The 25,733-nt window shown below is 43.9% G+C and overlaps 1 protein-coding gene across 3 annotated transcripts in view; it reads left to right on the forward strand.

Moving 5' to 3' along the window:
* Positions 1-2,041: 2,041 nt before the first annotated feature.
* The window catches only part of fbxw8 (F-box and WD repeat domain containing 8), a 68,076-nt gene continuing 44,384 nt past the window's right edge, over positions 2,042-25,733 (forward strand). The window contains exons 1-8 of one of the 3 annotated variants that reach the window (XM_079517146.1): positions 2,042-2,378; positions 3,226-3,446; positions 3,975-4,190; positions 5,054-5,158; positions 6,382-6,546; positions 11,533-11,621; positions 17,460-17,617; positions 25,407-25,603. In XM_079517146.1, the coding sequence (XP_079373272.1) occupies positions 2,189-2,378; positions 3,226-3,446; positions 3,975-4,190; positions 5,054-5,158; positions 6,382-6,546; positions 11,533-11,621; positions 17,460-17,617; positions 25,407-25,603 (1,341 nt within the window). In that variant the 5' untranslated portion in view covers positions 2,042-2,188. Of the gene's footprint in view, positions 2,379-3,119; positions 3,447-3,974; positions 4,191-5,053; positions 5,159-6,381; positions 6,547-11,532; positions 11,622-17,459; positions 17,618-25,406; positions 25,604-25,733 lie in introns of all 3 variants that reach the window. The other 2 variants (XM_079517147.1, XM_079517148.1) reach the window with 2 other exon arrangements.

The following is a 25,733-nucleotide window of genomic DNA, read 5'->3' on the forward strand; positions in this document are numbered from 1 at the left end:
ACTGTGTTCTTCTGGATTGGACTAAAGAAACACGGGGAAGGTTGCCGTATATTAGATTAGTCGATGGGTGGCTCTTCCTGACCCCAAGTCAAACACTATACAGACAGCATTGTAAAAATATGCACCAAAGACACTGACATGATCGCATGGGAGAGGCAGCCATGCACCTGCAGGGCAAAAAAACATGCAAGCAACTGATGCCAGTGCTTTGAGCCGAGGTCACAAATCAAGAGCTCAAACAAAAATATACTTGAAACATTACAAAAGGTATTGGTTTCTAAAGGAAAACAAAGTCTGGAAAAGGTCTGGATCTATTTGGGGAAAAGACATGAGTATATAGGCTACAATAATAGGTTTAGTCTTATAGTGCATTCCACTTTCTCATTTCGTGACAGACATGTATTTTTTTCCCCTCCAGTGCAGTGCAGCCTAGTTAAGGAGCTTATTTTTAGTCTTTATATCAAATAGTAATGGCAAGCACAAACACATATTTCAAAAGCGTTTTTTTTAATAACTTTTACTCAAAATGCATATATGAAATATCTAAGAATTATAAATATTACATACATATTATAAAAGACAGTTTTAATAACTGTATACATGTGCACTCACAACAATTTCGCAATTTTATAAAAACAGCTTATTTTCAGAATGTATGGATAGCACGACAGCATATTATTTTACTGATACCCGAAAATAAATACCAAATAAATAATTATCGAAATAATATAATAATATAGGACAAACTGGTGCATTTCATACTATCTAAATATTATAGAAAAACAGACTGGTCGAATATTTACAGATTTCACAGGCTCTAGATTTGCTAATAGTAAAGCTTATGTAAAAAGTAGTGCAATTTGCCATTAATGCAAGTACAAAGGAAGAACAACTGTTATCCAACCGTTTTCGACGTCAAATGTTGTATTTGCGATTATGACTGTCCGCATATTTTGTGTCTTTTTTCTTTGCTTTGCCTTTTTTTTTTTTCGTGTGGGCTGGCTGGCTGGCTGGCTGGCATGGTGATGGGCTAAAGTTTTCCCTTGCATAATTATTATACTCCTGGGAGGATGACCTCACCTCACCGCAGCATTATACTCGGTAGTACAACGGTGTCGCAGGCATCTTTCGCTTGACAAAAAGAACAGATCTATGCTGTTTATACTGTAGCTTGTAGAACTGTTCTTTTTTTTGTCACAGCTTTAAATTTACGATACAGTAAAAAAAATTAGCTTTTATATCAGCCGGAGTCTGCATGCATGATTGTTTTAAGGAGACAGTTTATTAAGGCGTTGCACCCCCACCAGCCCCCCCCCCCCCCCCCCCCCCCCCTCGTGATGAGTGACACAACAATGGTCGGGGCACAAAGTTCCATTTTATATGAAAAACACATTTTTGTCCCAAATTCTCCCAAAAAGAAAAGCGACCATGATTTGCAGTTCTTGACTCCTCGCATGCAGCGCGTCGGTCCGGACCATATGGGGGCCGGTCCGGACCATATGGGGACCGGTCCGGACCATATGGGGACCGCTCGCATCACCGCCATCATCAGTGCATGTAACTTCTGTCCTCATGCGCGTGTCTTCAAGGCACACCATCTACATAAAACATATAGGATATATAAATGATCAGAAATATTTATCCCCATCATTATCGCACCATTATCCTGGAATTATTATCACCATCATCAATAATGTGTAGTAGGCTTAATTATTATAGTTTATAGGCTAACAGCGCGTGTATTTACGAAAAGTGAATTTCTTCTAAGTATAGTATAAAGACATGTAAATCGCCACTGAATATGTACGAATTGTCCACGGATAATAATAAGACTGTCTTACAAGTGGCTTACATCATTTTCTTCGAGGAAAATAAAGAATATGGCTACACGCACGTCGCACGCACGCACACACAGTGACACACACACACACACACACACACACACACACACACACACACACACACACACACACACACACACAGAGTGACACACACCTGTGAAATCAATGCACCTGTTGCTGCTGGCTTGGTTGGTTGGGTGTTTTGTCGCGTCGCCCTACAGGTGTCGCCGTCTGGTCAGCAGTATGAGGACGGTGCTGGTGATGTGTATCGCCGCGCATAGGAGGCTCCTGAAGTGGCCCTTCTTCTTATTGTCGCCGCGGTCACTACTACTACTGTCACTGTCACCATGATGATGATGATGATCATGAGGCGTCCAGCTCTTGTCCAACTCGTCCCCGATCCTCCTCAGACGGGAGGCGAGAGCCTGCAGGACGGCGGAGCAGGTCGGCGAAGGTCCGCCGCCACCACCAGGCTGCTGCGCGCACATCGTGTCGCCTGTGAGGAGCAGAGGTTGCGCGTTGGGGAGCCAGCACATGGTTATACTGTCTATATAGTACTGTATACTCCCTCCAGGCTCCAGTCCAGTCACAAACAAACAAAGCAACAGTTGTGTTGTGTTGTGTTGTGTCGTCTCTCCCCTTTTTAGTTCTCCCGAAATTATGTTCGATCGTTCCTCTTTGCTGTCCTTCCTGATCAAATCTTAAACTGTGTTTGCGTTTCGCTCACTCACTCACACTCTCTCTCATTCCCTCTACTCCACTGTTATTATTCAGAAAAGTGTCACATGGGGTGTGTGTGTGTGTGTGTGTGTGTGTGTGTGAGAGAGAAGGTGTGGGGCGGGGGGTTGGTTACATTACATCATCTGCTCCCAAAAGAGAGAGAGAGGTAATCGTTAACTCTTGAAACATCGTCTGGTACCTACCTAGTAGTCAGCCTTTTGTTCAGAGTACGGTGAAATAGACGGAAATTAACATGTTTTAGGTTTTTAACTATTTGCTATGTAAACTACATAGAAGGCATTATGTTTGTAATGTTGAATAACTCTATTATTTATAAATAATATACCGGCCTATGGACAGAAATCAACCTGTGCGTAAAAACGCTGCGGAATTAAAATATGCGGAACTTATGTACGGGTGATGTGTTCCTTCTCGGACTGTTTATAGAGAAGGAATGTTTACGTCTAGAGGGCTCAATGAGAGGGACAGTAACGTTATGTCTCACACCCCCAACAACAACAACTGCTCATACTAGTAATAATTATTTTTATTTGAAAGTTATGCTTGACGAAGATGGCGGCAGACGAACTTGCGACGTTCAGGGAGGATTGGAAGCAGGAGTTATCCAGCAATAAAACACAGGAGCCTGTCCCTTCTCCTCCAGGCTCTCTGGGTGACTGTTCGGACCGACGGGGAGGAGGAGACCCGAAGAATCGATATTTCCAAGACTTCGTCTCCTACGACTACTGTTCCACCACAGAACCACCAGCCAAACCAGAACAAGAGAGCAAAGCTTCTTCTGCCCAGTGTCCTTCTGAATGTGGTGATGGTGGTGGTGGTAGAGATCGAGTCCAGGGCACAGCAGGAGGAGAATCCCAGGATCAGGTAATTGGTATAGGAAGGATTCTCCATCTCTTCAGACAATCTTTGAGAAAACGGTGCTCAGCCTGTCAAATAGAGTGTTGTCTGATCCTTCACATATATTATCTTCAGAGTATGAGCTGTTACCCTCTGGTAGAGGCTACAGAGCGTGTCGTTGCAAGAGCAACCGCTTCAAACTTTATTTTCTTCCCACTTCAATTGTCCTACTAAACAACCGCCACATAGTTCATAGTTCTTAGTGGGGAAGGAACTTATTGACCTTCATCAGTTAGTTAATGCACTTATACCTGTGATACTATAAACTGTGAATACTCTAGTACTTTATATTTATATACCTCCTCTGATTGCAATTGTGCACCGTTCTTGTGATACTCTTGTGATACTGTACTTGTACATTGCTGCTATTGTGTATTGTCTATTGCGTATTGTCTGTCTGTTTTAAAAAGTGTCATGTACTACTGCACTTTTGCCCAAGACAAATTTCCCCTCGTGGGACAATAAAGTATATCTCATCTCATCTCATCTCATCAGCCCCAGTATGTGTCCATCGCCAGCAGCCTGCTGGACGGGAGGACCAGTCCCTTGCTGGACAGAATCCAACAGGAGAGGACCAGGAGGAAGAGGCAGTATCAGAACGAGACGGACGTCTGCAGCAGCGTCGTGTCTCTGCAAAGACAGCCACACAACAAGAAGGCAACTGTTATTAGAGCTGAGAAGCTGCTGGTGGATCAACTCATTGAAGACCTGGTAATGATTTTGATGAATTGGGAAAAAAAGGTGGACCCTGTTTTGTAAACAAGTGTAATGCTTTATCAGTGTACTGTACGTGTTGTTGTCCACAGTATTGAGTTGTGCTTTCATGGGAAATGCAACTATTCTGAAAACTGTTAATACATACTTCAATCAATCAATCAATCAATCAATCAAACTCTGACATAGTGTACAAAATGGTGCCAGGGGTCATTGCCATGCTGGGTTGTGGTGGACATTTTTGTCCGTAGACATAGAATTTTTGCGTGGACTGGACAATAATATTACCAGGTAGAATTAGAAACACAAAGAGCTATCTATGGCCTAGGTTAGCTCTGGTCCATAGCCCTAATGCCCTTTGCTGCCGTTGGCATTAGAGCTATGGACCAGAGCTAGGCCTAGGTCTGACTGTAACTCTGATTTAGGGGGGGGGGGGGGATTCTTGAACATACATGTTTAGAGAACCAGTGTCCTTGTGGACTCCTAATGTGCCATACATATTGTCATAGTAAATCATTCGGTGACCATACATATTGTCATAGTAAATCATTCAGTGACCATATATTATTGTCATAGTAAATCAGTGCCATACATATTATGAGGAAAACCTGGAGAATGACATTCATTAATTGAAATAAGAACATAATAAATTCTATGTAAGTTATGTAAGTGCTAGACTTGGCCTTGTCTGTGGCTAAACAAATAATATACTTTTTTTTTCCTTCTTCCAAGGATCAGACACATTGATGACCCCTGAATGGTTCCATTTGTACCCTCCGAGGCCGACTTACAGACTTTGAAAGATTACCTCAGAGTTTAATTAATTAACCCATTCAATTCCAATGTCCTTCATGTTTCAGAATGAGGTCAACGACATTCCCTTCTTTGACATTGAGCTGCCATATGAGTTGGCCGCAAAGATATTCCAGTATCTCAGCGGTGCTGAATTGGGGCGATGCGCCCAGGTAATCTATACCATGATTTTCCCCCCTCCTATTTTGACACATTCAGTGGTGGTAGAAGTACTCAAACTGTATTGGTAGTATTAACCCATTTTGACCTGAGATCAGATTCTAAAAATGTCTTCTACATCCTGACAGTTTTCTGAAAAAGCTATGTTTCTATGTCAGTTGGCGCGCTATGAGCTTGTAGATCTGCTATTTTTCAATAGCTATAGCATAACATAATGCTAACACCAAAAGGGGTTCCCGCCCCAAAATGGGTTAATACAATGTAGAAATACTCGGTTACAAGTAAATGTCCGGAATTCAAAACTTACTTGAAGTAAAAGTATGAAAGTATTGCTATCAAAATGTACCAAAAGTAAAAGTACTCAATGTACAGAATGCATACATTTATATATGCTATTTTCAAATAGCCAGAATGTATACAGGGCTGAAGTGTATGTATTGTAATAATAACTCAAAATACACAAACTAGCTAAAGTTTTCAAATAATTTGCAGTGGAGCTAAAAGTACAATATTTTGCCTCTTGCGATGTAGTGGAGTAGAAGGAAAAAACAGCCGTGAATTGGAAATGCTCCAGTAAACTGCGTAAAGTCAGAAGAAATGCCTCAAACTTGTACCCAAGTACATGAATGAATGAATGAATGCCTTTATTGCAGACTCAGGGTCCATAGAGAAACATACAAAACACAAAATACAATATACATCCAATAAAAAACATTTAGACAGGCAATACAAATGCCTGTCTAAATGTACATGTTAGACAGGCATCTGTGACAGTTATAAATACAGGCTATAGAGGAGTATCTAGTGCAACTTTTGACAGGGTTATTTATACTGACGATGATGCTATTCACAGACCCATCCAAGCGACACATGAATCTATGCATTAAGTTCCGGAGAACAGCTTGAAAAGTATTGACTCTTGCAGCCACAAACATTTCACTTACACTGCACCATCTAGGCTTTTTGAGTAAAATTCAGTGGTACATAAATAATAATAATAATAATAATAAAACTTTATTTGTATAGCACCTTTCATGACATAAAATGCAGCTCAAAGTGCTTTACAGAGCAATGGAGAAAAAAAAGAAAAGAAAAGCAAGGCATAAACATTAAAAAACAAGAGTGTAGAAGTGGACATGAGTGAATGTACTTGGTTGCTTCGTGCCACACATTCCACGTACGTAACGTCGTGATCCCGTCCATTCCTTTGTCCCAGGTGAGCAAGGCATGGAAAGTCCTTGCCGAGGACGGCGTCCTGTGGTTCCGTATTTGCCAGAGGGAAGGTTACCATCGGGAGGCCAGCGTGTCTGACTTCCTCTGCTGGAAGAGCGCCCTGCGAGACCGCAGGATCTCTGATAGCACCGTGCGCTATAACTGGAAGGTGAGCTCTGATAGCAGGATCTCTGATAGCACCGTGCGCTATAACTGGAAGGTGAGCTCTGATAGCAGGATCTCTGATAGCACCGTGCGCTATAACTGGAAGGTGAGCTCTGATAGCAGGATCTCTGATAGCACCGTGCGCTATAACTGGAAGGTGAGCTCTGATAGCAGGATCTCTGATAGCACCGTGCGCTATAACTGGAAGGTGAGCTCTGATAGCAGGATCTCTGATAGCACCGTGCGCTATAACTGGAAGGTGAGCTCTGGATCTCTGATAGCACCGTGCGCTATAACTGGAAGGTGAGCTCTGATAGCAGGATCTCTGATAGCACCGTGCGCTATAACTGGAAGGTGAGCTCTGATAGCAGGATCTCTGATAGCACCGTGCGCTATAACTGGAAGGTGAGCTCTGATAGCAGGATCTCTGATAGCACCGTGCGCTATAACTGGAAGGTGAGCTCTGATAGCAGGATCTCTGATAGCACCGTGCGCTATAACTGGAAGGTGAGCTCTGATAGCAGGATCTCTGATAGCACCGTGCGCTATAACTGGAAGGTGAGCTCTGGATCTCTGATAGCACCGTGCGCTATAACTGGAAGGTGAGCTCTGGATCTCTGATAGCACTGTGCGCTATAACTGGAAGGTGAGCTCTGATAGCAGGATCTCTGATAGCACCGTGCGCTATAACTGGAAGGTGAGCTCTGATAGCAGGATCTCTGATAGCACCGTGCGCTATAACTGGAAGGTGAGCTCTGATAGCAGGATCTCTGATAGCACCGTGCGCTACAACTGGAAGGTGAGCTCTGATAGCAGGATCTCTGATAGCACCGTGCGCTGTAACTGGAAGGTGAGCTCTGATAGCAGGATCTCTGATAGCACCGTGCGCTATAACTGGAAGGTGAGCTCAGGATCTCTGATAGCACCGTGCGCTATAACTGGAAGGTGAGCTCTGATAGCAGGATCTCTGATAGCACCGTGCGCTATAACTGGAAGGTGAGCTCTGATAGCAGGATCTCTGATAGCACCGTGCGCTATAACTGGAAGGTGAGCTCTGATAGCAGGATCTCTGATAGCACCGTGCGCTGTAACTGGAAGGTGAGCTCTGATAGCAGGATCTCTGATAGCACCGTGCGCTATAACTGGAAGGTGAGCTCTGATAGCAGGATCTCTGATAGCACCGTGCGCTATAACTGGAAGGTGAGCTCAGGATCTCTGATAGCACCGTGCGCTATAACTGGAAGGTGAGCTCAGGATCTCTGATAGCACCGTGCGCTATAACTGGAAGGTGAGCTCTGATAGCAGGATCTCTGATAGCACCGTGCGCTATAACTGGAAGGTGAGCTCTGATAGCAGGATCTCTGATAGCACCGTGCGCTATAACTGGAAGGTGAGCTCTGATAGCAGGATCTCTGATAGCACCGTGCGCTATAACTGGAAGGTGAGCTCTGATAGCAGGATCTCTGATAGCACCGTGCGCTGTAACTGGAAGGTGAGCTCTGATAGCAGGATCTCTGATAGCACCGTGCGCTATAACTGGAAGGTGAGCTCTAATAGCAGGATCTCTGATAGCACCGTGCGCTATAACTGGAAGGTGAGCTCTGATAGCAGGATCTCTGATAGCACCGTGCGCTATAACTGGAAGGTGAGCTCAAACCACTGTTGTTTTTGGCAGCAAATTTAGATTTTAGTTTTAGTCATCGTCGTCTCTTGAATAGTTTTCATTTAGTTTTTAGTCACTTTTTAGTCACCTGGAATGTGACTAGTGTTAAGTCTAGTTTTAGTCGACTAAATATCATAAGATTTTAGTCGACTAAATCTACAGCGCGACGCGTTGTGAGCTTGTAGATCGTCTATTTTCAGCATGCAACTAATTTTAAAATGACTTATACTGGATCTCTTGTCCACTAGTCCCTTCCTAACATTTTAGTCTAGTTTTTCTTTGTTGACGAAATTGTCAGTAATATTAGTCTTAGTTTTAGTCATCATAGCTTTGTTTTCATTTAGTTTCCATTTAGTTTTCGTCAGTGGAAAAAGGTAGTTGACAAATATTTCATCTTAGTTTTAGTCGAAGAAATCAACACTGGCTCAAACCCCAGCGTTGCTACATTATGTCGTGCCCGACGAAAATGAAAGCCTGGGTGTCGAGGCTAAATGTCTTCTAAATAGGCATGCAACGATATATCATATATCAATATATATCGATATTAATCCCGACGATATGAATCGATTCGAATTCATTCAATTCGATTCATTGAAATAAAAAAATCGATTTTCAAAAATATATATATTATATTCCATCATATTCAAGTGCTTTTGGAGAGAAATGATAGTCACTTTCAGTAGTAGAGCACTGTAGAGGGGAGCTGTGTGTGTCTGTGACTGTGCCCAGGTGATGATGGTCGTTGATACTCATCAAGGAAGGCAATTATGTTTCTGCACAGTCAAAAGTAATGCTACTTCTTTTGCAATGTAGTTAAATAAAACATCTCGGGGGTAAGATAAATTATATAAAATTAAAAAAACGATATTTTTTCTTTAAAATGTAATATAATTTTTTTTATATCATGAAAAATCGTATCATGAACCTCATATCGTGATACGAATCGTATCGTGAGTTGAGTGAATCGTTACATGCCTACTTCTAAATCCTAAAAGTTTTCTGAAAAACCTATGTTCCTATATGTCAGTGGTGCTCAGAATTTTTCATGCCAAGGTATTTGGCCACGAACCCCCATTTGAAAATATATTCTTCCAGGGACCCCCCCCCCCCCCCAGAAGCAAAGATTTGAGTTAAACATGTTCTCACTGAACGAATATATATTCAATGAATTCAAAAATAGCAGATCTACAAGCTGCTATAGATCTGCTATTTTTCAATAGCTAACAACATAATGCTTAAAACACCAAAAGGGGTTCCTGTCCTGAATGGGTTAAAGGAGTAGTTCACCCAACATAAATGGGCATATTTAGTTACACACCTTGAATTCACGGAGATGTTTTTATCGCATTCCTGAGCCAATAAATCGGTCAGTGGACTCAATTGAGTCTCCTACTCAATAGGACACTCAATTGAGTCTCCTACTCAATAGGACACTCAGTTGAGTCTCCTACTCAATAGGACACTCAATTGAGTCTCCTACTCAATAGGACACTCAGTTGAGTCTCCTACTCAATAGGACACTCAGTTGAGTCTCCTACTCAATAGGACACTCAGTTGAGTCTCCTACTCAATAGGACACTCAATTGAGTCTCCTACTCAATAGGACACTCAGTTGAGTCTCCTACTCAATAGGACACTCAGTTGAGTCTCCTACTCAATAGGACACTCAGTTGAGTCTCCTACTCAATAGGACACTCAGTTGAGTCTCCTACTCAATAGGACACTCAGTTGAGTCTCCTACTCAATAGGACACTCAGTTGAGTCTCCTACTCAATAGGACACTCAGTTGAGTCTCCTACTCAATAGGACACTCAGTTGAGTCTCCTACTCAATAGGACACTCAGTTGAGTCTCCTACTCAATAGGACACTAAATTGAGTCTCCTACTCAATAGGACACTCAGTTGAGTCTCCTACTCAATAGGACACTCAGTTGAGTCTCCTACTCAATAGGACACTCAGTTGAGTCTCCTACTCAATAGGACACTCAGTTGAGTCTCCTACTCAATAGGACACTCAGTTGAGTCTCCTACTCAATAGGACACTCAGTTGAGTCTCCTACTCAATAGGACACTCAGTTGAGTCTCCTTCTCAATAGGACACTCAGTTGAGTCTCTACTCGGCCGGTCATCAAATTATTGCCTCTCTAGGTCGTCCTCAGACGAGCCCTCCATCGTCTCTTCCAGTCATCCCAGTTATCCATACATCAGTTTGTTGTTGCTTTGCTCTCCAGCATCGTTCTTGACTACATCCACGTATGTTAGCGTGGGACGTCCTCGTGATCGATGCCCGTGTGTTGGTTCCCAGAGCACCAGTGTGCTGGTTGGCAGTTCTTGATGTCTTTGGCAGTGTCCTGCTAGTCTCATTCTCCTGGCTGCTATTTTCTGGCTCACCCTTGGTATTCCCTCATACAGAGTCTTGTTAGTAACATGTACACTCTTGCTGATGTTAAGTACTCCACGCAGCATTCTGGTGTAGCACCCGTCAAGGGACTTGCTGCAGAGTTGGCTTCAGGGTCCAGCATTCACTGCCGTATAGGAGAACAGACTCCACCGTTGCGTAGATGAAGCTGAGTTTGATTTGTCGGGGGAGGTTGGAGTTCCATACACTGGCCATGCCATTCAGGGCCCTCCATTTAAATGCCTTCCTCACTTTCAGGTCTTGCTCGGTTGAGTTGACCCATGAACCCAGGAATGATAATGTGACAATAACAGCTTCATTTGGTGTGTCATTAACCCATTTAGACCTGAGGACGATTCTACACGTCTTCTAAATCCTGACAGTTTTCTGTAAAACCCATGTTTCTATGTCAGTGGTTCTCAAACTATTTCATGTCAAGGACCCCACAAATTATATGTAATTAGCCGCCGACCCCCATCTGAAAATATGTTGTTCCACAGACCCCCCCCCCCCCCCCCCCCCCCCCCCCCAGAAGCAAAGATTTGAGTTAAAAACGTTCTGAAAGAAAATATATTCAATGATTTGTGCCACATTTTCATGATTTTTCAAAAATAGCAGACCTACAAGCTCTCGGTGCCACGCTATGAGCTTGTAGATCTGCTATTTTTCAATAGCTAAAGCATAACGTAATGCTGAGAACAGCAAAAGGGGTTCCCGCCCAAAATGGGTAAAAATGGGTAGAAGATAAGTCATTTTCTTTGGGTGAATTATTTATAGAGTTTTCCGACATGATGGATACATTACATTTAATCAAAATGTGAATTATTCAGTAGTATAGCAAATCTAGTAGTGATAAAGAAACATGTTTATTTTCAATTTATCAACTATAATATAGCTAAATCATCACTCGACTCACATTTTCTCCATAGAATCGCGTGGGAGCCATCAGCCAGCTTCAGTATGAGCTGGGAAAGGTGCTCTGCGATGTTAGCTCCTGGGACAACTTTGTCTTGGCTGGGTAAGTGTTTTATGGACGAACACCTGCATGATATTTACAGTACACTGACGTACAGTATGATGTATTATTAGGCAAGTACAATTTAAGCATTTAGGCAGCTTAAAACAGAAAGGTTTTTAATTTTGTATTAAAAGAAATAAGAGTGGCAGCAGACCTGCAGTTTTCTGGGAGTTTGTTCAAGATATGTAGTGCATAAAAATACCAGGTCAATCTAAAACCAAGCATCTATAGTCTAAACAACAGGCTATTGAAATAACATTCGTCATATTTGTTGACAACAACTAAACATCTGCAGCGGTGCGGCGGTGGCTCAGGGGTAGAGTTTCCGGAGGGTAACCGCAAGGTCGCCAGTTCGAACCCGGGCTCCCTCAGAGTTAGTGTCGAAGTGTCCTTGAGCAAGACTCTGAACCCCTAATTGCTCCTGATGTGCTGGTTGGTACCTTGCATGGTTTCCGCTGCCATCAGTGTATGAATGTGTGTGTGAATGCACCATTTACCATAGTATGTCTAGCATGTGTCCCACCCACTCCCCCATCCCCCCCAACTCTCTCTAGACAAGCATATTGAGAGTGCAGTACAGTGCCCTGAACAGGGGTCAGTAAACAGTAAACAGCAGTACGGGCAGTGTTAGTATAGCATGAACAGGTTGTTTTGAGGTGTGAATACAGGGAAGTCCTGAAGCGGAGGGAGGAGCCGACTTCCTGTGAGTGTGTAGGAACGTTGGGAAGGATCACGTCTTGGAGGTGGTAAGGGCCCAGGGGTGGATCACGTCTTGGAGGTGGTAAGGGCCCAGGGGTGCCATGTCCTTGGAAGGATCACGTCTTGGAGGTGGTAAGGGCCCAGGGGTGCCATGTCCTTGATGACCTTTTGAGGTCATCACCAGTATCATCATGGCGTGTGCCCTCTTATTTTACAGAGCGTAATTGTGAACTTTGAATTCAGTGAATTCAGTGAAACCTGAAAGACTCGTATGTCACTGTACATTGGGACTGACCTTCAGAGAGTGACTTTAGTATAGCCCATTCAGGCCTGACGTCGAAATAATTAAAAAAAAGTTTTCTAAATCATGACAATTTTCTGAAAGATTTGAGGCACATTTTAACGATTAAAAAAAAAATAGCAGACCTACAAGTTCATAGCGCGGCACTCGATGCCGCGCTATGAGCTTGTATATCTGCTATTTTTCAATAGCTAAATTATAACGTAATGTATGTAACCACCAAAAGGGGTTCCCGCTCAAAATGGGTTAAACATACTATTGGTGCGACTGTCATTAGACCGACAACCTACCTAACCGCAAGCACGGGAGCAGCGCGTGTCCGGCCGTTGTTTCCGCATGGCGGTCCGTTGGTGTGTCTAATGATTTTTTAGCTATGAAAAGTGTGCCCTGGCAGAAAAAAGGTTGGGAAACACTGGTCTAATCTGCGTGTGCATCCCCTGCTGATCTACTTTTTTTTTAAATTACTATTCTCAAAAAGTGATCTAAACAATGTATTGTACTATATGCATGGTAAATGGTGCATTTATATAGCGCCTTCATCCAAGACGCTTTACATTCACCCATTCACACACACATTCACACCTTTACATAGATTGTGCATTACATTCACCCATTCACACACACATTCGGTTACCATCCAGGCACTCTACCCCTGATTCACCGCCGCCCCTGGTCTGCTTCGCTGCTGCAAATCTTCCCTTCAATATATGTACTTACAGTATGCATTCCAGTGTTTCTTTAGTCGATCTCCAAGCTCACGACACGTTGCTTAGCGATGTCTTGTGGGTTAGCAGATCGGCTATCTGAGCTGCTTGGCGTACGGCGAAGTGCATAGGGCTTAATCGGTCAAGTGCTAAGAAAACATAATTAGGATAACAAGTAAACATCAAACCAGTGGCATGGATCTATTCTACACACAGTAACACACTTGGCATCGGTCTATAAGTAAACAACACAGCTAGCATCTAGTGCACTGCTCATTGACAGCTGTTTAGGGAATATTGCACAGAAAACAAATTAAGCTTGCGGCAAACAGGACGAGACAATGATGGATAGTGAAGGCCAGCGGGAAGCCAATAGACTCCTCAGAACGTGATCTCTCTCTCTCACGGGGGAGAGAGAGAGGGAGAGAGAGGAGAGAGAGGAGAGAGAGGAGAGAGGAGAGAGAGGGGAGAGAGAGAGAGAGGAGAGAGAGAGAGGGGAGAGAGAGAGAGAGGAGAGAGAGAGTGGAGAGAGAGAGGAGAGAGAGAGAGAGGGGAGAGAGAGAGGAGAGAGAGAGAGGAGAGAGAGAGGGGAGAGAGAGAGAGAGGAGAGAGAGAGAGGGGAGAGAGAGAGAGAGGAGAGAGAGGAGAGAGGAGAGAGAGAGAGAGGAGAGAGAGAGAGAGAGAGATTCACCAGCCCTGGCCCGTCACATCCCAGATGGCACTGTTCGTATCATTTAAGGCACTGGTTCTCAAACTTTTTTCAGCCTGTGACTATTCAGTATTTAAGTCCGACGTCATTTTGTAGTGCTACGTTACGTCCGGGTCCAAGTGACACCAGCTCCCGTCCGCATCTCATTGTAAATAGAATATCTAAACGCATGAATCTTTTTACAATGACGTTATTTTTCAGAAAGGAAGCCATTGAGGGTTAAAATGGGTCTTAATGCTTCCAACTCGAGTAGAATTATTAATGTTTTGTACAAGTGTCCATGACAAAAAAAAAAATGTGGAGACAAAGACTTATTATCATTATTATTGAAGGTGGTAACAGTCCATTTGCTCAGTAAAATATTTCGGGGGCATATTTAGAATGTTTGCAGGCTTGAGTATGTTGAATCTAGTTTGCATTAATGAGGATTTAGTTGACACAATGAAATAAAATGGCGATAGTATTCCGTGTGGGGCAGACGGCCTGTCACAGCCAGATTTGGGAGAGCAGCGCAGCTTTGTTGTTGCGAGGAAATCGGTAAAATGAGACTTTCGTGGTTGTTTTCGTCTCAGATTTAGTCCGACGGAGCGTCACAGTATAACTCTATGGGGACACAAAAGCTACACAAAAGTAGGACCTGGAAGTATCTCAGGAGGGGGCGCTCACGTCACAGCTAAAATACTGAATAGGGATGTCCCGATCACGTTTTATTGCGCCCGATCCAATTCCGATCATTTGATTTTGGCATTCTGCCGATGCGGAGCGCCACGTATGTGAGCTTGTAGATCGGCTATTTTTTTGCTATTACATTTGTTCTAATTTATGGAATTTCTTAGATTTCCTCATGACATTTTATTTCTTAATTTCTCCTATTTATTCGGTATGCCAATTAATTCCTCTCCACACACATTTTCTGTGTGTTGTCACTGCTGTGTCCTACTGGCTCACCTGCCAGTGAGGAGCCCCCAGCGGGAGGACGTAGACTAGAGCCTTATTCCTATTCCTCCCACCCAACACTCCCCTGCTGACAGGTGCTGCCCCCAGCAGGCCCGTAGGAGTATGTGCAGTGACTAATTGCAAAAACAGTGAGCGATTACTATGTAACTCAGGCAGAACTGTCTGTCACGCTGTGACACCACCCGCCCGCCACCAGAGGGCGCAGCTGTATCACACACAAAAAACACACGCACACACACACACACACACACACACACACAGTAGAAAACCTAAAAAAAAGAGACAAAAAATAAACATAAACAGGAAAAAATAAATAAATGTAACAAAGAAAAAAAAAAGTACGTAATTTATTCTAATTGTTGTTGCAATTTACGATCTGAGTTCGCTTCCCGCGTTCGCGCGTCTTACTTGTATCACCCCTCCCCGTCCGGCTTCCCTCCCACGACCACGGGCCAAGTGTCGTGTTTAGACGCTCTACGAAGCCGGATGCATCGTGGTGGATTTGAACAGCCAGACTTCCAACGGTGGTGGTCTGACACTTTTACCACCGCGCCACCCCAGCACCTTGCATTCCACCTCATAGTCTGTTCAGAGCTCTGTCGCACACAGCAGACGTCTTGGCTTCATTGTCGGCATCCTTTTCGTTGTTGGTACAGACACCGAGACACGATACACCAATTAACAATGTCTGTTCCTATTGTTAACGTCTTGACAAGCCCTGAGATGTCTCACACACACACACACACACACGCACGCACGCACGCACACACACACACACACGCTCATACACACACACACACACACACACACATGCTCATACACACACACACACACACACACACACATGCTCATGCTGTGAGACGGATGCGTGGAAGTGTCAACGCTGGCAGCGACAGTCTCTCGTGTCCCCCACTGGGAGCACTTTGGCTGGGCTGAAGAGAAGTAGGCGTAGACTGGTGTGATGGAGGAAGTTGTAATAGACTTTTTAGGAAGGGAGTTGCCACTTTTGACATTGTGAGGGCCTTGTTAGGGCCTTGGTGAAAGTGGGGGAGTGCGTAGCTCTCAAGAGGAAAGAGTCGAGGACAGTGTTCATCGACTCGTCTCGTACAGTCGCGTACGAGTCGTGTGCCGACATCCAGCTTATTTTAATGTTAAACCAAAAGCTGGATACATTTTTTTTTAAATCACACCCGTGTGAAGTGAGGGGCGCTCTTATCATCATACATCATCATGATGTAACATGTCGATTTGCTCGGACACATATGACGTAAATTCTCCATTCATTGTCAATGGGAATTTAATGTTTGTGTAAGACGAAAATCTACACTAATAGCTGAATATAGGACACACTAAAATAAATAAACTACTGTAGAACTACCCTATATTTATATTGTCCATTTTATTTTCTTGACAAGTGACAAAGCACCCATAGGTTTTTAGTTCTGCTTGGGGGGAAAACAGTGTCATCATATTAGGACTTGAAATAATAAATATGTTCATTCAGTCAGAACTATTCTGGGTTTTGTTTTAATAGTCATGATAATGAATAATGATATACTGTATTTGGTTAAGTCAAAGCTATGTTAAATCCATCTTTGCCCACTACTAGTATTTGTTACCTTCAGGTGTGCTAATACTACACAGATTAATATACATAAAACAAATAGCCTATATCTTTATAATTTTTTATATTTGAATTTATTATCAGTTATCGGTATCGGTCTTGAGAAGCAGGACACCTGAAGGTAACAAATACATGGATGTTATCAATATCGGTTAAAAAAGGTAATGGTGATGGGCCATGGTGGTCTGCTGGCCCTGCAATATGAGTACTTTTACTTGTAGTACTTTAAGTACATTTTGATGCCGATACTTTTGTACTTTTACTCAAGTACATTTTCAATTCCATACTTTTACTTGTAACGGAGTAGTTTTAAATTGCAGTATTGGTACTTTTACTTAAGTAAAACAATTGAGTACTTTTTCCACCACTGTATGCCTATCTGTTGGCCAGGTATAGTAGTGACTCATCACAACCAAAATGGTGCACCCCCCCGAATTTGCATACCAAAGGTGCGAGGTTTGCAAGCCCTATTGTCTTATTGCTATAAAATCAGTGCTAAATACAAATTCTACGTGCATAAAAAGCTTCTGACGAATGTTCGGGGCCAGTGGTTATAATGGTGGGGCCAGTGGTTATAATGGTGGGGCCAGTGATCTTAAAAATCCACTCGGTGCCAAATTTTACTTTAATGTCTACCCCTGAACAGTAGCCGGCCGAGCATGAAAGTAGCCGATCTGGTCTGGGAGAACACAGGCAGAGAGGTGGTGGTCCCTGGCCTGCCCACAGAGAGGTGGTCCCTGGCCTGCCGACAGGGGGTGTTCACAGATTAGGGTTGTTATAACGGCTACATTGAAGCGTGTGCAGTGTATTATTGTATGAAAGAAATGTGCTGCACGTGTTTCAGATACACCTCCGGCGATGTCCGGCTGTGGGACACCCTCCACTGGGACTCGGGAGCCTCCTACCTGAAGACCAACAGCCTGTCGGGGAGCAGCGAGCCGCGGCCGCACGTCAGCCACGTACAGGTCAACAGCACCGTGGCGGTGGCCGCGTATGAAGACGGTGAGTACTAGTAGCACGTCAGCCATTTTAGTCTAGTTTTTATTTGTTGACAAAATTGTCTATATTTAGTCTTAGTTTTAGTCTTCATAGCACCTTTCTGTACCTGACCAACGGGCCCAGGACACACACACACACACACACACACACGCTCTCGCTCTCGCTCTCGCTCTCTCTCTCTCTGCACCGCTCAGTTCAGACCAGACGGGTCTGATTTCTTTGTGCTGTGTGTGTATATTGTATTGTATGTAGGCTGTGTGGACCTGTGGAGCATAGAGACCATTGTATTGTATGTAGGCTGCGTGGACCTGTGGAGCATAGAGACCATTGTATTGTATGTAGGCTGCGTGGACCTGTGGAGCATAGAGACTATTGTATTGTATTGTATTGTATTGTATGTAGGCTGCGTGGACCTGTGGAGCATAGAGACCATTGTATTGTATTGTATGTAGGCTGCGTGGACCTGTGGAGCATAGAGACCATTGTATTGTATTGTATTGTATGTAGGCTGCGTGGACCTGTGGAGCATAGAGACCATTGTATTGTATTGTATTGTATGTAGGCTGCGTGGACCTGTGGAGCATAGAGACCATTGTATTGTATTGTATTGTATTGTATGTAGGCTGCGTGGACCTGTGGAGCATAGAGACCATTGTATTGTATTGTATGTAGGCTGCGTGGACCTGTGGAGCATAGAGACCATTGTATTGTATTGTATGTAGGCTGCGTGGACCTGTGGAGCATAGAGACCATTGTATTGTATGTAGGCTGCGTGGACCTGTGGAGCATAGAGACCATTGTATTGTATTGTATGTAGGCTGCGTGGACCTGTGGAGCATAGAGACCATTGTATTGTATTGTATTGTATGTAGGCTGCGTGGACCTGTGGAGCATAGAGACCATTGTATTGTATTGTATTGTATGTAGGCTGCGTGGACCTGTGGAGCATAGAGACCATTGTATTGTATTGTATTGTATTGTATGTAGGCTGCGTGGACCTGTGGAGCATAGAGACCATTGTATTGTATTGTATGTAGGCTGCGTGGACCTGTGGAGCATAGAGACCATTGTATTGTATTGTATGTAGGCTGCGTGGACCTGTGGAGCATAGAGACCATTGTATTGTATTGTATTGTATGTAGGCTGCGTGGACCTGTGGAGCATAGAGACCATTGTATTGTATTGTATTGTATTGTATGTAGGCTGCGTGGACCTGTGGAGCATAGAGACCATTGTATTGTATGTAGGCTGCGTGGACCTGTGGAGCATAGAGACCATTGTATTGTATTGTATTGTATGTAGGCTGCGTGGACCTGTGGAGCATAGAGACCATTGTATTGTATTGTATGTAGGCTGCGTGGACCTGTGGAGCATAGAGACCATTGTATTGTATTGTATTGTATGTAGGCTGCGTGGACCTGTGGAGCATAGAGACCATTGTATTGTATTGTATTGTATGTAGGCTGCGTGGACCTGTGGAGCATAGAGACCATTGTATTGTATTGTATGTAGGCTGCGTGGACCTGTGGAGCATAGAGACCATTGTATTGTATTGTATTGTATGTAGGCTGCGTGGACCTGTGGAGCATAGAGACCATTGTATTGTATGTAGGCTGCGTGGACCTGTGGAGCATAGAGACCATTGTATTGTATTGTATTGTATGTAGGCTGCGTGGACCTGTGGAGCATAGAGACCATTGTATTGTATTGTATGTAGGCTGCGTGGACCTGTGGAGCATAGAGACCATTGTATTGTATTGTATGTAGGCTGCGTGGACCTGTGGAGCATAGAGACCATTGTATTGTATTGTATTGTATGTAGGCTGCGTGGACCTGTGGAGCATAGAGACCATTGTATTGTATTGTATGTAGGCTGCGTGGACCTGTGGAGCATAGAGACCATTGTATTGTATTGTATTGTATGTAGGCTGCGTGGACCTGTGGAGCATAGAGACCATTGTATTGTATGTAGGCTGCGTGGACCTGTGGAGCATAGAGACCATTGTATTGTATTGTATTGCATGTAGGCTGCGTGGACCTGTGGAGCATAGAGACCATTGTATTGTATTGTATTGTATGTAGGCTGCGTGGACCTGTGGAGCATAGAGACCATTGTATTGTATTGTATGTAGGCTGCGTGGACCTGTGGAGCATAGAGACCATTGTATTGTATTGTATTGTATGTAGGCTGCGTGGACCTGTGGAGCATAGAGACCATTGTATTGTATTGTATTGTATTGTATGTAGGCTGCGTGGACCTGTGGAGCATAGAGACCATTGTATTGTATGTAGGCTGCGTGGACCTGTGGAGCATAGAGACCATTGTATTGTATTGTATTGTATGTAGGCTGCGTGGACCTGTGGAGCATAGAGACCATTGTATTGTATTGTATTGTATGTAGGCTGCGTGGACCTGTGGAGCATAGAGACCATTGTATTGTATTGTATTGTATGTAGGCTGCGTGGACCTGTGGAGCATAGAGACCATTGTATTGTATTGTATGTAGGCTGCGTGGACCTGTGGAGCATAGAGACCATTGTATTGTATTGTATTGTATGTAGGCTGCGTGGACCTGTGGAGCATAGAGACCATTGTATTGTATGTAGGCTGCGTGGACCTGTGGAGCATAGAGACCATTGTATTGTATTGTATTGTATGTAGGCTGCGTGGACCTGTGGAGCATAGAGACCATTGTATTGTATGTAGGCTGCGTGGACCTGTGGAGCATAGAGACCATTGTATTGTATTGTATGTAGGCTGCGTGGACCTGTGGAGCATAGAGACCATTGTATTGTATTGTATTGTATGTAGGCTGCGTGGACCTGTGGAGCATAGAGACCATTGTATTGTATTGTATTGTATGTAGGCTGCGTGGACCTGTGGAGCATAGAGACCATTGTATTGTATTGTATTGTATGTAGGCTGCGTGGACCTGTGGAGCATAGAGACCATTGTATTGTATGTAGGCTGCGTGGACCTGTGGAGCATAGAGACCATTGTATTGTATTGTATTGTATGTAGGCTGCGTGGACCTGTGGAGCATAGAGACCATTGTATTGTATTGTATTGTATGTAGGCTGCGTGGACCTGTGGAGCATAGAGACCATTGTATTGTATGTAGGCTGCGTGGACCTGTGGAGCATAGAGACCATTGTATTGTATTGTATGTAGTCTGCGTTGACCTGTGGAGCTTAGAGACCATTGTATTGCATTGTAATGTATGTAGGCTGCGTGGACCTGTGGAGCATAGAGACCATTGTATTGTATTGTATTGTATGTAGGCTGCGTGGACCTGTGGAGCATAGAGACCATTGTATTGTATTGTATTGTATGTAGGCTGCGTGGACCTGTGGAGCATAGAGACCATTGTATTGTATTGTATGTAGGCTGCGTGGACCTGTGGAGCATAGAGACCATTGTATTGTATTGTATTGTATGTAGGCTGCGTGGACCTGTGGAGCATAGAGACCATTGTATTGTATTGTATGTAGGCTGCGTGGACCTGTGGAGCATAGAGACCATTGTATTGTATTGTATGTAGGCTGCGTGGACCTGTGGAGCATAGAGACCATTGTATTGTATTGTATGTAGGCTGCGTGGACCTGTGGAGCATAGAGACCATTGTATTGTATTGTATTGTATGTAGGCTGCGTGGACCTGTGGAGCATAGAGACCATTGTATTGTATTGTATTGTATGTAGGCTGCGTGGACCTGTGGAGCATAGAGACCATTGTATTGTATTGTATTGTACTAGAATTTCGCGGGCCTTCGGCCCGCTCATCCTAACGCGATGCGTCGCAAATGGGAAGAAGGCAATGGCAACCCATGAAGTTTTCATTTATGCATTTGCTTGGAAAGCGCAAAGTTGCCAAGCTGGCTGAGTGGCCCTGTTTGGTTTTGTGTATGTGCGTATGAAAGCGAGCATGGCAAGGCGCAGGAACAGTATACTGTACTGTACTGTACTGTAAGTGTTTGTACTGTACTGTAGTCATGTGTACTGTACTGTACTGTTCTCTGTACTGTTGTATTAGTGTTTTTTTATTATTATTATTATTACATGGATTAATATTCTGATGTACTGTACTGTACTGTTCTCTGTACTGTTGATATTATAGTTAGTAGTGTTGTGTTATTATTTATTATTATTATTATTATTACATGGATTAATATTCTGATGTGAGCTTTCTTTCTGTACTGTACTGTACTCATGTGTACTGTAGTGTTCGCTGTATTGTTGATATTATTGTTGTTATTAGTGTAGTGTTGTTATTTATTATTATTATTATGATTGAAAGAGAGCATGGCAAGGCGCAGGAACAGTATACTGTACTGTACTGTACTCATGTGTACTGTACTGTTCTCTGTACTGTTATTAGTGTTGTGTGCTTATTTATTGTTATTATTATTATTACATGGATTAATATTCTGATGTGCTGTACTGTTCTCTGTACTGTTGATATTATAGTTATTAGTGTTGTGTTATTATGTTTTATTATTATGATTATTATTACATGGATTAATATTCTGATGTGAGCTTTCTTTCTGTACTGTACTCATGTGTACTGTACTGTGCTGTACTGTTGTTATGATTAGTGTAGTGTTCTAATTGTGTATTATTATTATTATTATTAGCGTTTTGTGGCGTGTGTGTGTGTGTGTGTGTGCCATTTCAGCTGCATCGCGAGGCGATCCAAAATCCCCCCCCCGCGCACGCACGCACGCACACACCACACACACACACGTGTCTGCAGTGACACTGCGTTGTACACAGCTGTTCTATTTCAGCCTTACTGACTGCCAGAGTCAGTGCTTAACACTGGACGCCAATCATCCAGTGTTAAGCAGTCATCCAGGATTCATAGAACCATAGTTACATACGTGACTTACGTGTTGTGTTGCAGCGCGTTGTTGCTGCGTGTAGTGTTGTTGTTGTTATCCATATATATGCGCGTCGGTTCGTCCCGATTGTAGCACGCCAGGTGTCGACGCGGTCGTGTTTGCATGAGTGTAACTGTGTATGTAATCGCGGCGCTCTCCATCCAAGTTAGAATCAGTGTAGAACCTGTGTTGTTGTTCTTCGTCTTCTTCTACTTTTGGTTTCCGGCAGGCTGTACACTGTGTGTGTGTGTGTGTGTGTGCGCGCGCACGCACGTGTGTGCGTGTGTGTGTGTGTGTGTGTGTGCGTGTGTGTGTGTGTACCGTGTAACTTCCGGTATTGTTTCCGGAAGTGTGAAAGGTAACACGAAACACACGTGGGTCACGTGGTGGGGTTTTGAGCCATTGGGAAGGGCTGATGTAGTGTTGCCAGGTCCACGTATTGTAAGCGAGTGGTAGTGTGTGAAAGTATAGGCTGTAGGCTGTAGGAAGTCAGGGTTTGCGGCCTTGTTTACATAGACGTGGCAACAATGTTTGACAATGTTGGCGGCGCAGCCAATGAAAAGAGTGGAATCACGGGATGCAGTGTTGCCAGGTCCGCGAATTGTAAGGGAGTTGTAAGTAGCGTGTTGAATGGCATTTTTTCTGGGCTTGTTTTCATAGACGTGGCAACAAATTAGGCGGGGGTGTCGGTGCTTGTGGCGTGTTTGTGTTTATTATTTATATTGATATTGTTTGCGAGTGTGGACGGGAGCCGGCTTTAGTGGCAGTGCAATGACAATTTTTACGCGCGTGATGTGGAGTGTGGCCGTGCTGCGCGACATGAGGAGATAGCCATGGGTCGACGCGGAGGGTAAGTCTGTGACGTGTTAGTGTGTTTAGTGGGTTATTGCAGTGTGTCAGACACTCTTGGAGTGACGTAGTAGCTGGTGCCTTTTGTTCCTGTGCGGCGCACAGCGTTTTGGGCACACCTTTTCAATTGTATAATAGATTGTATGTAGGCTGCGTGGACCTGTGGAGCATAGAGACCATTGTATTGTATGTAGGCTGCGTGGACCTGTGGAGCATAGAGACCATTGTATTGTATTGTATTGTATGTAGGCTGCGTGGAGCATAGAGACCATTGTATTGTATTGTATGTAGGCTGCGTGGACCTGTGGAGCATAGAGACCATTGTATTGTATTGTATTGTATGTAGGCTGCGTGGACCTGTGGAGCATAGAGACCATTGTATTGTATTGTATTGTATGTAGGCTGCGTGGACCTGTGGAGCATAGAGACCATTGTATTGTATTGTATTGTATCAATTTGTATGTAGGCTGCGTGGACCTGTGGAGCATAGAGACCATTGTATTGTATGTAGGCTGCGTGGACCTGTGGAGCATAGAGACCATTGTATTGTATTGTATTGTATGTAGGCTGCGTGGACCTGTGGAGCATAGAGACCATTGTATTGTATTGTATCTGTATGTAGGCTGCGTGGACCTGTGGAGCATAGAGACTATTGTATTGTATGTAGGCTGCGTGGACCTGTGGAGCATAGAGACCATTGTATTGTATGTAGGCTGCGTGGACCTGTGGAGCATAGAGACCATTGTATTGTATTGTATTGTATTGTATGTAGGCTGCGTGGACCTGTGGAGCATAGAGACCATTGTATTGTATGTAGGCTGCGTGGACCTGTGGAGCATAGAGACCATTGTATTGTATTGTATTGTATGTAGGCTGCGTGGACCTGTGGAGCATAGAGACCATTGTATTGTATTGTATTGTATTGTATGTAGGCTGCGTGGACCTGTGGAGCATAGAGACCATTGTATTGTATGTAGGCTGCGTGGACCTGTGGAGCATAGAGACCATTGTATTGTATTGTATTGTATGTAGGCTGCGTGGACCTGTGGAGCATAGAGACCATTGTATTGTATTGTATTGTATCTGTATGTAGGCTGCGTGGACCTGTGGAGCATAGAGACTATTGTATTGTATGTAGGCTGCGTGGACCTGTGGAGCATAGAGACCATTGTATTGTATGTAGGCTGTGTGGACCTGTGGAGCATAGAGACCATTTTATTGTATTGTATGTAGGCTGCGTGGACCTGTGGAGCATAGAGACCATTGTATTGTATTGTATTGTATGTAGGCTGTGTGGACCTGTGGAGCATAGAGACCATTGTATTGTATTGTATGTAGGCTGCGTGGACCTGTGGAGCATAGAGACCATTGTATTGTATTGTATGTAGGCTGCGTGGACCTGTGGAGCATAGAGACCATTGTATTGTATTGTATTGTATGTAGGCTGCGTGGACCTGTGGAGCATAGAGACCATTGTATTGTATTGTATTGTATGTAGGCTGCGTGGACCTGTGGAGCATAGAGACCATTGTATTGTATGTAGGCTGCGTGGAACTGTTGAGCATAGAGACCATTGTATTGTATTGTATGTAGGCTGCGTGGACCTGTTGAGCATAGAGACCATTGTATTGTATTGTATGTAGGCTGCGTGGACCTGTGGAACATAGAGACCATTGTATTGTATTGTATTGTATGTAGGCTGCGTGGACCTGTGGAGCATAGAGACCATTGTATTGTATTGTATTGTATGTAGGCTGCGTGGACCTGTGGAGCATAGAGACCATTGTATTGTATTGTATGTAGGCTGCGTGGACCTGTGGAGCATAGAGACCATTGTATTGTATTGTATGTAGGCTGCGTGGACCTGTGGAGCATAGAGACCATTGTATTGTATTGTATGTAGGCTGCGTGGACCTGTGGAGCATAGAGACCATTGTATTGTATTGTATGTAGGCTGCGTGGACCTGTGGAGCATAGAGACCATTGTATTGTATTGTATGTAGGCTGCGTGGACCTGTGGAGCATAGAGACCATTGTATTGTATTGTATTGTATTGTATGTAGGCTGCGTGGACCTGTGGAGCATAGAGACCGGTGGGCAGCCCATCCACCACTACCAGAGCCCGGGCAGCATCCAGGCTCTGGCCCTCAGCCCAGACGCTCCCTCTCTGCTCTCTGCCCACGGGCCAGATGTTCGCTTGGACTGCCCTGACGATCATGGATACTGGAGGACCCTCTGCCAGACCCGTTTACCCAAGGCTGTAAGTGTAGCCTGTAATTCCATGTGTCAGTGCTCAGTCTAGACTCTAGTCGCTATGCATTGTATGTCTCTGATGCCAGGTTCAAAGAGACTTATGGAAATCATGGTTCATTTGCCATTCGGTAAATGTG

This window comes from Electrona antarctica (genome assembly GCF_951216825.1).
Source record: "Electrona antarctica genome assembly, chromosome: 12".
Lineage (NCBI taxonomy): Eukaryota > Metazoa > Chordata > Actinopteri > Myctophiformes > Myctophidae > Electrona > Electrona antarctica.